This window comes from Physella acuta, unplaced genomic scaffold (genome assembly GCF_028476545.2).
Source record: "Physella acuta isolate Inbredline_101_S28 unplaced genomic scaffold, ASM2847654v3 ptg001155l, whole genome shotgun sequence".
Lineage (NCBI taxonomy): Eukaryota > Metazoa > Mollusca > Gastropoda > Physidae > Physella > Physella acuta.
In genome coordinates, this window is record NW_026732672.1 from 262,078 (window position 1) to 279,530 (window position 17,453).

At 43.0% G+C, this 17,453-nt stretch overlaps 1 protein-coding gene across 9 annotated transcripts in view; it reads left to right on the forward strand.

The window, feature by feature from the left end:
- The window catches only part of LOC131956484 (protein pangolin, isoforms A/H/I/S), a 90,893-nt gene that overhangs the window by 68,824 nt on the left and 4,616 nt on the right, over positions 1–17,453 (forward strand). For 5 of the 9 annotated variants that reach the window (XM_059320946.1, XM_059320950.1, XM_059320951.1 and 2 more), the window contains 5 exons: positions 3,990–4,083; positions 11,093–11,293; positions 13,977–14,184; positions 15,153–15,435; positions 15,719–15,809. In XM_059320946.1, the coding sequence (XP_059176929.1) occupies positions 3,990–4,083; positions 11,093–11,293; positions 13,977–14,184; positions 15,153–15,435; positions 15,719–15,809 (877 nt within the window). Of the gene's footprint in view, positions 1–3,989; positions 4,084–11,092; positions 11,294–13,639; positions 13,803–13,976; positions 14,185–15,152; positions 15,436–15,718; positions 15,810–17,305; positions 17,373–17,453 lie in introns of all 9 variants that reach the window. The other 4 variants (XM_059320954.1, XM_059320955.1, XM_059320949.1 and 1 more) reach the window with 4 other exon arrangements.

Below are 17,453 nucleotides of genomic sequence, written 5' to 3' on the forward strand. Positions count from 1 at the left end.
CGAACTAATGGCGATTTTCTATTGTTTTGTTTTTTTTATCGTGGTCACGCTCAGACACTCGACTTGGCAATTCAAGCCAAATCTGCCGGCTCCAACTTAGCGTAAACATTGATTTACTAGCACATCCTAGCACCACCGCGCACATCCGCAACAACCACTTGTTCCAATCAACGCCGACCAATTGTATTTTTTACAAAACTTAATACACTTGCGTGTAGGCGGGCTGAAATAATTGTAAGGAAATAAGTTATCCGTGGCCTGTGCTGGACACTCCCCCTCCCCCCCCCCCTCCCTCGCCATATTGCACTAGTAGATAGAGTGGTCGTTAGCGCTTACACCACGACGCACTTTGTGTGAGAACTGCAGCAATTAAGTTGGCGCTTCTTTTTCCATGTTTGTTAGTTAATTGTTGGTCATCTTTAGTCGATTGTCAGCAACTTTTATACCCACTAGTCAGTCTTGTGTCACCACTAGTCATTAGTTTTTGTCACCACTAGATTGTGTCAAAACGTACACAGTCAGAAGGTATGAAGCATCCCATCTAATGCAAGAAAACGTCATGTATTTGGTGATCAGTGTTACCCCGGGGCTAGTTGTCCTCCTTAGGTCGTAAGTGGGGAATTAGGTCAATGTGGTCTTTGGGCCGTTAGTGGGTGGTGATTAGGTCAGCGTTACACATTTGTGGTGGTCTTTAGGCCGTTAGTGGGTGGGGATTAGGTCAGCGTTACACATTTGTGGTGGTCTTTAGGCCGTTAGTGGGTGGTGATTAGGTCAGCGTTACACATTTGTGGTGGTCCCTAGGCCGTTAGTGGGTGGTGATTAGGTCAGCGTTACACATTTGTGGTGGTCCCTAGGCCGTTAGTGGGTGGTGATTAGGTCAGCGTTACACATTTGTGGTGGTCCCTAGGCCGTTAGTGGGTGGTGATTAGGTCAGCGTTACACATTTGTGGTGGTCCCTAGGCCGTTAGTGGGTGGTGATTAGGTCAGCGTTACACATTTGTGGTGGTCCCTAGGCCGTTAGTGGGTGGTGATTAGGTCAGCGTTACACATTTGTGGTGGTCCCTAGGCCGTTAGTGGGTGGTGATTAGGTCAGCGTTACACATTTGTGGTGGTCCCTAGGCCGTTAGTGGGTGGTGATTAGGTCAGCGTTACTCATTTGTGGTGGTCCCTAGGCCGTTAGTGGGTGGTGATTAGGTCAGCGTTACACATTTGTGGTGGTCCCTAGGCCGTTAGTGGGTGGTGATTAGGTCAGCGTTACACATTTGTGGTGTTCTTTAGGCCGTTAGTGGGTGGTGATTAGGTCAGCGTTACTCATTTGTGGTAGTCTCTAGGCCGTTAGTGGGTGGTGATTAGGTCAGCGTTACACATTTGTGGTGGTCCCTAGGCCGTTAGTGGGTGGTGATTAGGTCAGCGTTACACATTTGTGGTGGTCCCTAGGCCGTTAGTGGGTGGGAGATTAGGTCAGCGCTGCACAATATTTGTGTCTTGCAATACACAGATCACACACGTGGACACACACGTGGACACAGGCTATGGATTTTGTGTTTGGATATTATTTGTGTGTTGATGTCCTAATGATATCGGCTCACAGAGGCCGGTTGATCAAATAGATTTAAAATAGAACTCACTATTCACACAATTTATTTACTACCCCCCCCCCCCCCCACACACACCCTATCAGCTTCTTCGTGGTGATCAGAAAACTGCGCAATTAAAATCTGCGCCATGATTTTTTAAATTGGTTAATTACAGACATGATCAAAGAATGACCTCCTATACATTACTTAGAGCATAAAAACAATTTACACATAACGTTTCAACTTGTATTTGCGTATTTTTTCCTTTTACAGGCAATTCAACTTTATCACTCTTAAAGAATTGCATCTCCGACATTTTATAATTTATAACTGTTTCCGACGTTATTTGTTTGATAATTATTATTTCCGACATTTTTTTATTTCCCCGACTGTTATTACAATTTCCTCCGACAGAATTCTTTAACACTTGCCTACACTTCATGCTTTATTCCCAGCAGATTTCTTTAACTTATCCTCTAACACTTGCCTACACTTCATGCTTTATTCCCAGCAGATTTCTTTAACTTATCCTCTAACACTTGCCTACACTTCATGCTTTATTCCCAGCAGATTTCTTTAACTTATCCTCTAACACTTGCCTACACTTCATGCTTTATTCCCAGCAGATTTCTTTAACTTATCCTCTAACACTTGCCTACACTTCATGCTTTATTCCCAGCAGATTTCTTTAACTTATCCTCTAACACTTGCCTACACTTCATGCTTTATTCCCAGCAGATTTCTTTAACTTATCCTCTAACACTTGCCTACACTTCATACTTTATTCCCAGCAGATTTCTTTAACTTAATCCTCTAACACTTGCCTACACTTCATGCTTTATTCCCAGCAGATTTCTTTAACTTATCCTCTAACACTTGCCTACATTTCATACTTTATTCCCAGCAGATTTCTATAACTTATCTGCCGCGCTGGCTGAAATTTTATTTGGTTTGTATTCGCAAACGTTGAATTTTAAATTGTTTCGTTCAGTTTTTTTTTTTTTATTTGAAAATCTTTCATTTAAAATTTTCATTTGACTCGTTGTTTGTATTTATCTTACAAACAACTGGAAAAAAAATCATATCCAGATTAAAACATCACATTGGAATATTCACTACCGGTACTGGCTTATAATTTTTTTAAATTAGTATAATTTATTTTATGTAATAATTTAAAATCATTTTTCTTCTAGTCTCCTGTCCACATAAAGCCACTACCCAGTAGATATTTTGATAATTCGATATTTAGAACTAAATCAGCATCAGATCATTTAATCATTATATCCGACACTTTAAAAATATTTGAATTTAGATTCATGTAATTCTAGCCAGACTTGACCATGTGTCTGACTGACCCATGTGACTGTAGCATGACTTGACCATGTTTTTAACTGACCCATGTGACTGTAGCATGACTTGACCATGTTTTTAACTGACCCATGTGACTGTAGCATGACTTGATCATGTGTTTGACTGACCCATGTGACTGTAACATGACTTGACCATGTTTTTGACTGACCCATGTGACTGTAGCATGACTTGATCATGTGTTTGACTGACCCATGTGACTGTAGCATGACTTGACCATGTTTTTAACTGACCCATGTGACTGTAACATGACTCGACCATGTTTTTGACTGACCCATGTGACTGTAACATGACTCGACCATGTTTTTGACTGACCCATGTGACTGTCGCATGACTTGACCATGTTTTTGACTGACCCATGTGACTGTAGCATGACTTGATCATGTGTTTGACTGACCCATGTGACTGTAGCATGACTTGACCATGTTTTTAACTGACCCATGTGACTGTAACATGACTCGACCATGTTTTTGACTGACCCATGTGACTGTAACATGACTCGACCATGTTTTTGACTGACCCATGTGACTGTCGCATGACTTGACCATGTTTTTGACTGACCCATGTGACTGTAGCATGACTTGACCATGTTTTTAACTGACCCATGTGACTGTAACATGACTCGACCATGTTTTTGACTGACCCATGTGACTGTAACATGACTCGACCATGTTTTTGACTGACCCATGTGACTGTCGCATGACTTGACCATGTTTTTGACTGAGCCATGTGACTGTAGCATGACTTAAACCACGTTTTTGACTGACCCATGTGACTGTAACATGACTTGACCATGTGTCTGACTGACCCATGTGACTGTAGCATGACTTGACCATGTTTTTAACTGACCCATGTGACTGTAGCATGACTTGATCATGTGTTTGACTGACCCATGTGACTGTAGCATGACTTGACCATGTGTTTGACTGACCCATGTGACTGTAGCATGACTTGACCATGTTTTTGACTGACCCATGTTTTTGACTGACCCGTTTTTTTGACTGACCCATGTTTTTGACTGACCCATGTCCCTGTCTGTTTCAGGTTTGCCTCGGCCGCCTATGTATGCAGCATACCCCGCCCCGCCCGGTCAGTTCCCCCACCCGTTGTATTCTCCAGAGTTTACCAGTGCGTCTTGGTGAGTACTGCACGTGACGTCATGTTGTGTTCGATAATGTCAGGTGTGCACCAGTTAGGCATCGCCTGCAGCCGTCACGGTTCGGGCTAATGATCTGTTGTACCTGGTATTATAAAATCCTTGTCTCAGTCATGTAGACTCACGCCACACATCAGTCATGTAGACATCTCATATCACAGTCATCTACACATCTCACATCACAGTCGTGTAGACATCTGACATCACAGTCGTGTAGACATCTCACATCACAGTCACGTAGACATCTCACATCACAGTCATGTAGACATCTCACATCACAGTCATGTAGACATCTCACATCAGTCATGTAGACATCTCACATCACAGTCATGTAGACATCTCACATCACAGTCATGTAGACATCTCACATCAGTCATGTAGACATCTCACATCACAGTCATGTAGATATCTCACATCACAGTCATGTAGACATCTCACATCAGTCATGTAGACATCTCACATCACACATCTCACATCACAGTCGTGTAGACATCTCACGCCACACATCACACATCACAGTCATGTAGACATCTCTCATCACAGTCATGTAGACATCTCACATCACAGTCATGTAGACATCTCACATCACAGTCATGTAGACATCTCACATCACAGTCATGTAGACATCTCACATCACAGTCGTGTAGACATCTCACATCAGTCATGTAGACATCTCACATCACAGTCATGTAGACATCTCACATCACAGTCATGTAGACATCTCACATCACAGTCATGTAGACATCTCACATCACAGTCATGTAGACATCTCATATCACAGTCATGTAGACATCTCACATCACAGTCATGTAGACATCTCACATCAGTCATGTAGACATCTCACATCACAGTCATGTAGACATCTCACATCACACATCTCATACTGCAGTCGTGCAGACTTCTCACATCGCAGTCATTTTTAAAATATAGGCCTGATTGATTAAATATAACAAAAAAAATCTTTTTGTAATTTATAATCTGGAAGCATCGCCAAATAGTAAATGTACCATGTAGTTAAATTACTTACACATTTGAGTGGGACTAGACAGAAACCACTTTAGTTAACAACAAATACATTCAGAAAATAGTTGTTCTATGTTTGTAATAAACTTCTATATGTGGCCAATATTTGCTTTTTCAGTGAAGCCATTTTGGTTTTAATTGTCACTCATAAGAGCGCGAAACCAGTATGCGCGAAAAATGTATTTGTAAATCTGGATTGCTAGCAATGTGTATGATATTGCGAAACGTCATATTTATCGCAGCTCCATGGAGGTAGTGTTGAAAACTCTAAGCACAACGACTACTTTCATGTGTGGTAAAAGTCATTCATTTACTTGTGTTAAGATCTACTGAGCGAACTTAACACTGTGTTATGAAGTTCACAAAGCCCTCGAAATCAACGGGTTGTTTTAATAGGTGTAGGACAGTAGTATCCAACTAATGACTTGTTACACGTGGTGCTACTAACAACTATTGCACAAGTATCAAACTTTAGGTTTGACAATAAAAACAATATTAATATTGGCCCAGTAATGGATATCGACTGCCCTATTACAGATAAACCAAATGTTTGAACAATAAATGGCTCAGTGCTAGATACATTTTGTATGCGTTTCTACCGAGATTTAACTTTGGACGATGCGAACGACCCTAATGTGATCTATTTGCGATGTAGCCTTAGCAAGTTTATGTTCGCTACCGCATGTACCAATTTACAACCGTATAAGTTGTTGGATGTTTAGTTAGGCTATGTAACATTCCACAAGACTACATGAACTAAAGGAAGACAGACTGGACGGAAACTCACGCTAATACATTTAATTGTTGGTCGTAAGGTTGACTGGAGTGTCAGTTGTCGTAAGGTTGACTGGACGGGTTGACTGGACTGTCAGTTGTCGTAAGGTTGACTGGACTGGTTGACTGGACTGTCAGTTGTCGTAAGGTTGACTGGACTGTCAGTTGTCGTAAGGTTGACTGGACTGTCAGTTGTCGTAAGGTTGACTGGACTGTCAGTTGTCGTAAGGTTGACTGGACTGGTTGACTGGACTGTCAGTTGTCGTAAGGTTGACTGGACTGGTTGACTGGACTGTCAGTTGTCGTAAGGTTGGCTGGACGGTCAGTTTTCGTACTGGACTGACTTGGTTGGCCATCTAATCAAGACAACGGCGATGATATCATCATGGCTGACTGGAACAGATCTGTTTTATTGCACCAATGGGTGCCGTGTTAAACGCGGGTATGTAAAATTCTGGGGGCCGCGTTAAACGCGGGTGTGTAGCATTATGGATGCCGTGTTAAACGCGGGTGTGTAAAATTCTGGGGGCCGCGTTAAACGCGGGTGTGTAGCATTATGGATGCCGTGTTAAACGCGGGTGTGTAATATTCTGGGTGCCATGTTAAACGCGGGTGTGTAAAATTCTGGGGGCCGCGTTAAACGCGGGTGTGTAGCATTATGGATGCCGTGTTAAACGCGGGTGTGTAAAATTCTGGGGGCCGCGTTAAACGCGGGTGTGTAGCATTATGGATGCCGTGTTAAACGCGGGTGTGTAGCATTATGGATGCTGTGTTAAACGCGGGTGTGTAGCATAATGGATGCTGTGTTAAACGCGGGTGTGTAGCATTATGGATGCTGTGTTAAACGCGGGTGTGTAGCATTATGGATGCCGTGTTAAACGCGGGTGTGTAATATTCTGTGTGCCGTCTTTAACGCGCATGTGTAGCGTTATGGATGCCGCGTTAAACGCGCATGTGTAGCATTATGGATGCCGCGTTAATGCTGACGTAATATGATTGCCGTGTTAAATAAATGCTAGTGTGTAATATTATAGATACCATGTAACACATAGCATAAAACACGAGCAAAGGGAGCAGCTTCCACATTGTCTAACACTGACACCTAGTCCTGTCTATTACTTGTGTGCTCAGTTAAATAGATTAGCTACATAATAGACTCGTCCAGTCCCACCAAAGAGGTGTGGTCTATATCTTCCCATAGCCACGACTTTAACCTTATGATTACAATTATTTAGAACTAATAGCCGGGGGCATACCGAAGTGAGTTGTAAAAGCATGGCCTATCAACTACGAGAAATCAGGACTTGACGTTTTGATATTATGTCTTCAATGGTAATTGCCAAAAAAAAAAAAGGAATTATAATAATGGTATGACACATAAGTGTTTTTCTTATTCTTAGGGGTGGCACTGTTATATTACACGGTGCCAGATATCTGATGGGTTGCATGAATGGTTGGTAATGGCGCATGTCAGTGGAGGGGGGGGGGGGTCGTGAGGTGTCTACTCGTGCATCTGCTGCAAGCACTCACCAATGGCGCATCATCTGCAAGAACTTTCTGTTGTGTTACGTATCGTTATAAGGGAGGGTTAGCACTTCTGGGATGGTGAGTTCAGCCCTGTGTTGAGTTCCCAACTTTTATTGTGGGGGTATCAGAGGGGAGATTTGGTCGAGGTACGTGAATAATGAAGATTAGAAACGTTGGTATAAAATTGTTGAATCAACCAGATACAGTTTGTGGCGCTTTAATGTGCATCAAATGCTCACCAGTGGTGCATAATCCTCAAGAAATCGCCAGTGGCGCGTTATCAACAGGAGCTGGCCAAGACAAGATCACGAGCAGGACGTGCGAGTTAAGATCATGAGCAGGACGTGCGAGTTAAGATCATGAGCAGGACGTGCGAGTTAAGATCATGAGCAGGACGTGCGAGTTAAGATCATGAGCAGGACGCGCGAGTTAAGAAGATCATGAGCAGGGCGTGCGAGTTAAGATCATGAGCAGGACGTGCGAGTTAAGAAGATCATGAGCAGGACGCGCGAGTTAAGTAGATCATGAGCAGGGCGTGCGAGTTAAGATCATGAGCAGGGCGTGCGAGTTAAGATCATGAGCAGGGCGTGCGAGTTAAGAAGATCACGAGCAGGGCGTGCGAGTTAAGATCATGAGCAGGACGTGCGAGTTAAGAAGATCATGAGCAGGACGCGCGAGTTAAGATCATGAGCAGGACGTGCGAGTTAAGAAGATCATGAGCAGGACGTGCGAGTTAAGATCATGAGCAGGACGTGCGAGTTAAGATCATGAGCAGGACGTGCGAGTTAAGAAGATCATGAGCAGGACGTGCGAGTTAAGAAGATTATGAGCAGGACGTGCGAGTTAAGAAGATCATGAGCAGGACGTGCGAGTTAAGAAGATCATGAGCAGGACGTGCGAGTTAAGAAGATCATGAGCAGGACGTGCGAGTTAAGAAGATCACGAGCAGGACGTGTGAAATAAGATCACGAGCAGGACGTGTGAGATAAGATCACGAGCAGGATGTGTGAGATAAGATCACGAGCAGGACGTGTGAGATAAGATCACGAGCAGGACGTGTGAGATAAGATCACGAGCAGGACGTGTGAGATAAGATCACGAGCAGGACGTGCGATGAAAAATGCCGGCAATGTATTGTGTGTCACTGTGAGCGCTGGTTGAGTGGTGTCAGCCCGGGTAACTATGACTGGGGGTGACGTTTATGGCTGCAGGCATGGCTGGCCCGTCCCACAGGCACTCGAGCTGGTTACACGGCCCCGCTTACAGGAGCCGTCGTTATTTCCAGCACGTGACGCCCTCCCCTGCCCCAGACTGTCCCCGCTGGGTCGGCACCTTGGTCGTGGCTGACCGGAAGTTGTTCGTCTGTCAGCTGATGTCCGTGTTGTATATCTCCCGCCCAGTGTTCTGGACTGCCTGTCACCCACCGGCTACCTGGTGGTCTGTACACAAGATGGCGGCTGTCCAGCACAGACCGTCTGACAGTTTTTCCTACCTGGCGACATTTCTAATATCCTGCATATATTTAAATATGTTTGGCCTACCTTTTCAGGGGGGGGGGGGGGGGGGGGCGGCTCACCTGCGCTACCGTCACCCTCCTCTATCCTAATCCCAGATGATCGCTATCTCAGTTGACAATAAATAGTCTCTAATTCCCGCAGTCACATCTGTTGTCTACCTTGATTGGTGGAGTTGACGCTGGGTTCATTAGACACTCAACTCATTAAACAGGTGAAATGATTTGAGCACCTGTCACACGGCCAGTGAGCTGTCAATGACTTGACTCTCATGAATTGGGTGGTCACTGGTGGAAGGGGGGGGGGGGGAGAGATATGTCTGGGATAACAACCTGACACGGAGCCAGACGAGACATCCGCCGGTCTTCTGATAGATGGTGGCAGTGAGAAATCTGCGCTGGGTATCAGTGGGAGGGGGGGGGGATTTCGATATATTCGACAGTGGGGTATTTAAAAAACTGCAGATAGTAGAGCTGCGTCGTCACTTTGATCATTTATCAGCAGGTGGGGCTGATGAATTTCTACATGAATCCTCTCCCCACACATGACGTCACATCTTGCTACATATGTGACGAGGGGGGGGGGCATCACTGGTCGCACACACACAACGATCCCCGCGTTAACTTGAGTTCTTTTATTTTTGGAACAACTACGTGGAAACGTTAATTTATTATATTTTTTTCTCCCATTTCCCAAAAGTTGGCTAAATTTTAATTGGATGTTTTTCTCTTAGCATTTAAGAGAGGAATCATTGATATACCGTCCATCCGTCTCTATTTCACTCTAAAAAATACTTGCTAGATCTATATGGCTCAAGCGTTTTCTCTTCAAGTTGATTTTACAGATCTGTGGAAACTTTGTAAGGAAAGCATTGACTGAAGATGATTCCTATGTAGTAAGCACTGAATGCGATGGTTCTGATGTGTAGTAGCCTACACTGGCATAGCCCACACTGACAACCCATAGACAGCCCACACTGACAACCACAGACAACCCACACTACCAACCCTAGACTGACAACCCCCACTACCAACCCTAGACTGACAACCCCCACTACCAACCCCAGAAAAAAACGGGAAGTCTTCCAAATATTTTTTCCCCCAAGTTAAAGGTACCTGTGTTTTATGGCGGGGCTTTGTCTGTAATAATGGCATGGAATCTGTCGTAGATGACACGTTTATGGGCCCCCTTCCTAGACCGCGTTTATCCCTTCATCTGCTTTGTTTAATTGCTCTCAAGAAGATCGTTAATCCGGTGTGGGAGAAATAGGCATGCCACGTTCTACAGCACCAGGCGGAGCCAGCTGCCCGGCTCCCATTGGTCCGTCACACTCTATACCGCCCCTCCTGTCTCCATAAATAACACGCGCATGACAGGGCCCACCTTCCTGCCAACCCACGGCCCACCAACAGCCGCCATTGGATGATGCCGTTCTAAATATAGTCCAGTCTGTTCTTCAAGTTAAAATTATGGCCAAGTTTTAACCTAGCATTGTTTTACACTGGTGGACGGGGAAGATGTCTATATTTGCTATGATGAATATTATTGCTTTAATACAAGATTAGTACACAAACATTATCTTATAAACATTTTATACATTGTTTCATAATGTTATAAAAGTTTGACATTGCCTCCATTATCTACCATTTATTCTACCACCAGCGCCAGATATTGCATGAGTTACAAAAAGTTGTTTATTATTGTTTTACATCGATGATCGATTTGGATTCTGTTGTTTATGTAAAGTTTTGATGAAAAAAAAAAAGACAAAAACTTTGTGGACAAAAACCAATACGGTCCAAAACATAAAAAAAAAACAAAAAAAAAAACAACAAAAAAAACGAATGACCTCTCGTTAAAACTGCCGCCATATTTTAGCAGTTTCACAGCTTCCAGTTTAGTTTTTGTGTGTTAATTTATGTGCGTGTTTGCTTGCACTTTAATGTTTAATCATCATTTAAATTTCACGACAGGCTGTCTGTTTTTGTAAGCTTTGTTTAAATTATCTCTTGTTGTCGTCTTTGGTTGCTATTTATAGCACAAAATGTCTTTTAATTACATTACAAACACCCCCTCAGCTAATTTGACTAGATTACTAGATCAATGGAATGTTTTAAGGCATGTTCTTTAAATGTTTTTAATTCTACTTTCAGGCACAGGCCAGGCTACCCTCTCACCTCAGGTGCCTTTGCGGGCTCATTCCCGCCCTCATTGTCATCGTTATCACGTTATGGCCCCCCAGGGCTCTTGTCACACCCTGGCCTGGGCCATCCCGGCATTCCACACCCTGCCTCCCTGGGGGCGGGGCCCAAGTCAGAGCTCATGTCTCCCCAGCTACTACAAGACAGTCACAGGTAAGACATGTAGCACTAGCTAGGTGGGTCTCATGGTAGCATAGGCTAGGTTGGTCTCATGGTAGCACTAGCTAGATGGGTCTCATGGTAGCACCAGATAGATGGGTCTCATGGTAGCATTAGCTTGGTGGGTCTCATGGTAGCATTAGCTCGGTGGGTCTTATGGTAGCACTAGCTAGATGGGTCTCATGGTAGCACAAGCTAGATGGGTCTCATGGTTGAATTAGCTAGGTGGGTCTCATGGTAGCACTAGCTAGGTGGGTCTCATGGTAGCACTAGCTAGATGGGTCTCATGGTAGCACTAGCTAGATGGGTCTCATGGTAGCACTAGCTCGGTGGGTCTCATGGTAGCACAAGCTAGATGGGTCTCATGGTTGAATTAGCTAGGTGGGTCTCATGGTAGCACTAGCTAGGTGGGTCTCATGGTAGCATTAGCTAGGTGGGTCTTATGGTAGCATTAGCTAGGTGGGTCTTATGGTAGCACTAGCTAGATGGGTCTCATGGTAGCACTAGCTAGGTGGGTCTCATGGTAGCATTAGCTAGGTGGGTCTTATGGTAGCACTAGCTAGGTGGGTCTCATGGTAGCACTAGCTAGATGGGTCTCATGGTAGCACTAGCTAGATGGGTCTCATGGTAGCACTAGCTAGATGGGTCTCATGGTTGAATTAGCTTGGTGGGTCTCATGGTAGCACTAGCTAGATGGGTCTCATGGTAGCACAAGCTAGATGGGTCTCATGGTAGCATTAGCTAGATGGGTCTCATGGTAGCATTAGCTTGGTGGGTCTCATGGTAGCACTAGCTAGATGTGTCTTATGGGAGCACTTGCTAGGTGGGTCTAGGCTGGTCTTATGGTAACACTAGCTAGATGGGTCTTATGGTAGCACTAGCTAGATGGGTCTCATAGTAGCACTAGCTAGATGGGTCTTATGGTGTAAGGATTAGATGTTGCACTAGCTAGCTGGTGGGGGTGGGTGGTTTTTTTTTTAAATTTTACATTTTTTATAGATAGTCAAAATGACTTTTAGATAGTGAAAATATTGGTACTTAGAGAGTACTATTTATGTTTTTATGACAATGATCTTTCTCATTCTCTAACATAAATCATGTTCAAATAGAGTATATGTTTACATTTGATCCAAAGTTAAAGCTACCTAAAAGCTGTATACATATGTTATGGAGTTAAGATCTCCCTGTATAGACTTGACTGCCTCAGTGGATAATCTAGGAAACAGCTAGTACTTCAACTAACAACTGCTGTGATTTCCCATTTTTGAAAACCTGAGTTTAAAATTTGAATTAATTCCAGATGCCTTGTTGCTCAATAGAAATGTATGTTTTTAATGCAGTGTTTTGCTTCAAGTCTATATAAGTTTAATGTGTGTCACCAATGTGTACAGAGTATCCACAATGATTGTATTTCCCTGCAAAACAAAATAATTTCCTACTTGACGGTCTAGTTGGAGGGAATGTCTTAAGAAACAGTAGCACCTAGAGGATGACACATGTGTTGTTTCGTGTGTACCATCTGTGTCCCATTTAGCAGAGGATGACACTTGTGTTGTTTTGTAGTGTGTACCGTGTCCCATGTAGCACCTAGAGGATGACACATGTGTTGTTTTATGTGTACCATCTGTGTCCCATGTAGCACCTAGAGGATGACACATGTGTTGTTTTGTGTGTCCCATCTGTGTCCCATGTAGCACCTAGAGGATGACACATGTGTTGTTTTGTGTGTACCATCTGTGTCCCATGTAGCAGAGGATGACACATGTGTTGTTTTGTGTGTCCCATCTGTGTCCCATGTAGCACCTAGAGGATGACACATGTGTTGTTTTGTGTGTCCCATCTGTGTCCCATGTAGCACCTAGAGGATGACACATGTGTTGTTTTGTGTGTACCATCTGTGTCCCATGTAGCAGAGGATGACACATGTGTTGTTTTGTGTGTCCCATCTGTGTCCCATGTAGCACCTAGAGGATGACACATGTGTTGTTTTGTGTGTCCCATCTGTGTCCCATGTAGCACCTAGAGGATGACACATGTGTTGTTTTGTGTGTACCATCTGTGTCCCATGTAGCAGAGGATGACACATGTGTTGTTTTGTGTGTCCCATCTGTGTCCCATGTAGCACCTAGAGGATGACACATGTGTTGTTTCGTGTGTACCATCTGTGTTCCATTTAGCAGAGGATGACACTTGTGTTGTTTTGTAGTGTGTACCGTGTCCCATGTAGCACCTAGAGGATGACACATGTGTTGTTTTGTGTGTACCGTGTCCCATGTAGCACCTAGAGGATGACACATGTGTTGTTTGTGTGTACCATCTGTGTCCCATTTTTCTTTCCAGTAATACCTCCGGCCACTCAGCTGAGCCCCCACAGAAGAAAAAAAATCATATAAAGAAACCCTTAAATGCATTTATGTTATTTATGAAAGAGCAGCGTCCTAAAGTCATTGCCGAGTGTACACTGAGGGAGTCCTCGGCAATCAACCAAATCTTGGGCCGGAGGGTAAGTCTGCGTGCTTCGGCCTGTTAAGTTACAAGCCCCACCCAAGGTCAGGCCCTCCCCCTCCCTCAGGCCCCCCACCCTCAGGACTAGGATGGCAGGAGCTCGGTTCCGTTGTTCTAATGATTATCTTTGAGTATGTGGTGATCGTTCCCCTTTGTTTGGTCCTCTCTACAGGCAGCTAAACTCGTCTCATGGTGACGAAAACTCTAGTTGTAAGTCCTCGCACCATGGCAGCAGCTCCGGCGAGGAGAGCAGAAAAAAGCCTTATGTAAAGAAACCCTTAAACGCCTTTATGTTATTTATGAAAGAAATGAGACCCAAAGTGATCTCAGAGTGCACTTTGAAGGAGTCAGCAGCCATTAACCAGATCCTAGGCCGGAGGGTGAGTAGACTATCTAGCTTGGGTCACAGTTTCAGGTTACATCTTGCTTATTTTCTTTGACGCCGTTTGGGGAGAGTTCCTGAAGAAAAGGTAACAATAGTTGTAGCTAGCCAGCTTTTTGGCTGTAACTAGCTAGCTAGCTTTTTGGCTGTAACTAGCTAGCTAGCTTTTTGGCTGTAGCTAGCCAGCTTTTTGGCTGTAGCGAGCCAGCTATTTGGCTGTAGCTAGCCAGCTATTTGGCTGTAGCTAGCCAGCTATTTGGCTGTAGCCATCCAGCTATTTGGCTGTAGCCATCCAGCTATTTGGCTGTAGCCAGCCAGCTTTTTGGCTGTAGCTAGCAAGCTACTTGGCTGTAGCTAGCCATTCTGCTGTAGCTACCCAGCTATTTGGCTGTAGCCAGCCAGCTATTTGGCTGTAGCCAGCCAACATTTGTTCTCTCACATCATGCTCAAGGATAATCAAAAATCCCCCCAGCTAACTTGATGCCAAGACTTTAATTTGGTCAAAGCTTTAGATTGTAGGTCCCACAAACCTTCTACTTTTAAAAAAAAATTCCCTTTACTTAACCACATCAGGTTTGTCTCAAGACTTTAATATTTTAGTTTTATAATCACTTTAATTCCTGAGTTATGTATTACTAATTTATTGAATCTTCAATTTTTTTTAAAACTGAAAGATTTCATTACATAATATTCAATCCACTTAGCTTTATTTTTATTATTTTTGCATTTAAATTCTTGATTAATTAACTATGTATTACTAATTTATTGGATATATTTTTTTTTAAACTGCAAGAAAGATTTCATCAAATAAAATTCTATCTTTAGAAAATGTATAAAAGTTAATTTAAACTTTAAATAATTCTTTAAATTAAAGAACCAGAATTTTTAATCAAGTAATGTGTAAAAAGATAAGTTACCTCCCATATGTTGGTACAATGAGTTTAAAACCATTGTGTTTGTATCCAGTGGCACGCGTTGGACCGCTCCGAGCAGGCCAAGTACTACGAGATGGCCAGGAAGGAGAAGGAGCTCCATCTACAGCTCTACCCAGGCTGGAGCGCCAGGGACAACTACGCAGCACACCAGAAGAAGAAGAAGCGGAAAAAGGATGGGCCAGGTGGTGGTGGTGGCAACAGTATTGGTCCTATGGGATCTGGAGGCCCTGGCATGAGCCCCATGGGCGGGTCCAGTAGCATGGGGGCTGGGGGCCCTCTTGGAGGAATGTGTATGGAATCTGAAAATAAACCAGGTATTTTTCTACTTGACGGCAGTGTAGTTTTTTCAACGTTTGTTGTTTTTAGCAAGATGTTAGTCTTGTTTTTATTTACTTGTTGTTTTAATTAAATTTCTTTCTATTTAAGTAGTATGCTTTTAAAGTACTATGTTATTGTATTGTAAATAGATTTGTTTTGATTATTTAGCGTTGTTTAATTTTAAGAGTAGTTGGTTTGTTTTATATTTTCTTTTGTAGTAGCGTGGTAGTTATGAAATAAATGTAAAGAGAAAAACGAACATTTTTTATACAGAAGTAGACTTTTCTTTTTTAGGAGAATGTCCAAATGAGAAGAAATGTCGTGCTAGATATGGCATGGAGCAGCAGTCTAGATGGTGTAAACCATGCAGGTAAGATTAGATCAGATTAGAAGATTTAGTTGTTGCTCTTATTTTTCAGATGCGATTAGTTGAGTGTAGTTTTGTTTGCTGTGCAAATGTCAACAGAATGGTTGTTTACCCTATGTGTTTGGCTGTAGCGGTGATGCTGCTGTAGCGGTGATGCTGCTGTTGACTGTAGCGCACGCAGCTGCAGGTGACAAGATAGTTCATCTGGTCACCTTCCCAGCCAGGCTGTAGGTACAGGATCAGGTGACGCTGTGTGTCAACAGGGGCCCTCTCAGGTGGCTAGATCATGTTTGTTGGCTGCTGACAGCTGCTGGTACACATGCCATCACTGTTGACTTTCTGGAATATCATCTTGATAGCGCTAAACATTATATCACAGCTGTCTTAGATTTTGTTCAGTTTAAATAGGGGAAAGGCATTTAAAAAAAAAAAAAAAATCTCATTCCATCTGGGCTGCGCTCATGAAGGATTTCCTTAATTCCATGATTTAAGAGTGCAGCCACTGATGGAGAACACTGGTCAGTCTCTGGGGGAATGATGGATTTGTGGCCAGATTTTTTATGTCAGATGTGGCCAAACTTGTGGCCTAATCAATACAGCTTTTGATCTTTGTTGTCTGAGAGGAGATATTTGTCACCGGCCATGTTTTTTCTTCGCCTGTAATCATCTTTTTTTTTCAAGTTTCTCTGATAAAAAAATTTACGCAATCTTTGTATATTTTAAGAAAAAGTGCAGTTTTCTACTAGCTTTTTAGTAATTGCTTAACAGCTTATAATAAAATGCACCTCTTCCCTCAGTGCACGTTTGATTAAGATTAAAGCTTGGCTTGAAGCCATGTTTGATAATATGTTCAGATAGTCTAGAAGCTCAGAGCATCCTGAGTTCACTGATTTATTCATGTCAGTTATTTACCTGTGCCATTTATTAAATACAGCCTACTCTAACTAAATTTACAGTTTAGTTTACTGGATCAATTAGACATCCTAAAATCTACAGTCAAATTTATGAATTAATTAGATGTTTATTTAGGGAAACAGCTGCTGCATGAATGTGACAGTCAAGTGCAGCTGTTTCAACCACCACTGAGTATCTTTTAAGCCTGAAAAAAATAAAATGAATAAAAAATGTATTCACATGAACTATTAATGGGATTAGTGCCAGCTCTGACTTATAGAATAGTTATTTGCTTTAAACTTGAGAGCAACATATTAAACTTGTGCTGATTAATATTTAAATTTTTTTTCACCCTGTATGTATTGTAAGAAATTAAAACATCTGGTTATTATTGTTCTGTAAAATTGCTGATTAAGCCATCCCACTGTTAATTAGTGAAAGCAGCTAAGACACCTGACCAAATTAGTGAAGGCAGCTAAGACACCGTACCAAATTAATGAAGGCAGCTAAAACACCTGACCACATGGATACCAGCCCGACCAAGTCAATGGGAGTCTTATGTTACTCGGTGATTTTATGTTTAACCCAGACCTATGTTTTTGCAGATCTTTACATGAAAAGTCGGAGCAGTCTTTGGTAGAGACAGATCAGAAAAACTTTCTGCTAGTTAAGGTACCTCCAGCATGCTGCCTGCCCTCCCTGTCTAGCCAGTGTGTGTAGAGCTTGTGTGTACTGCACTTGTAGCCCTGCATC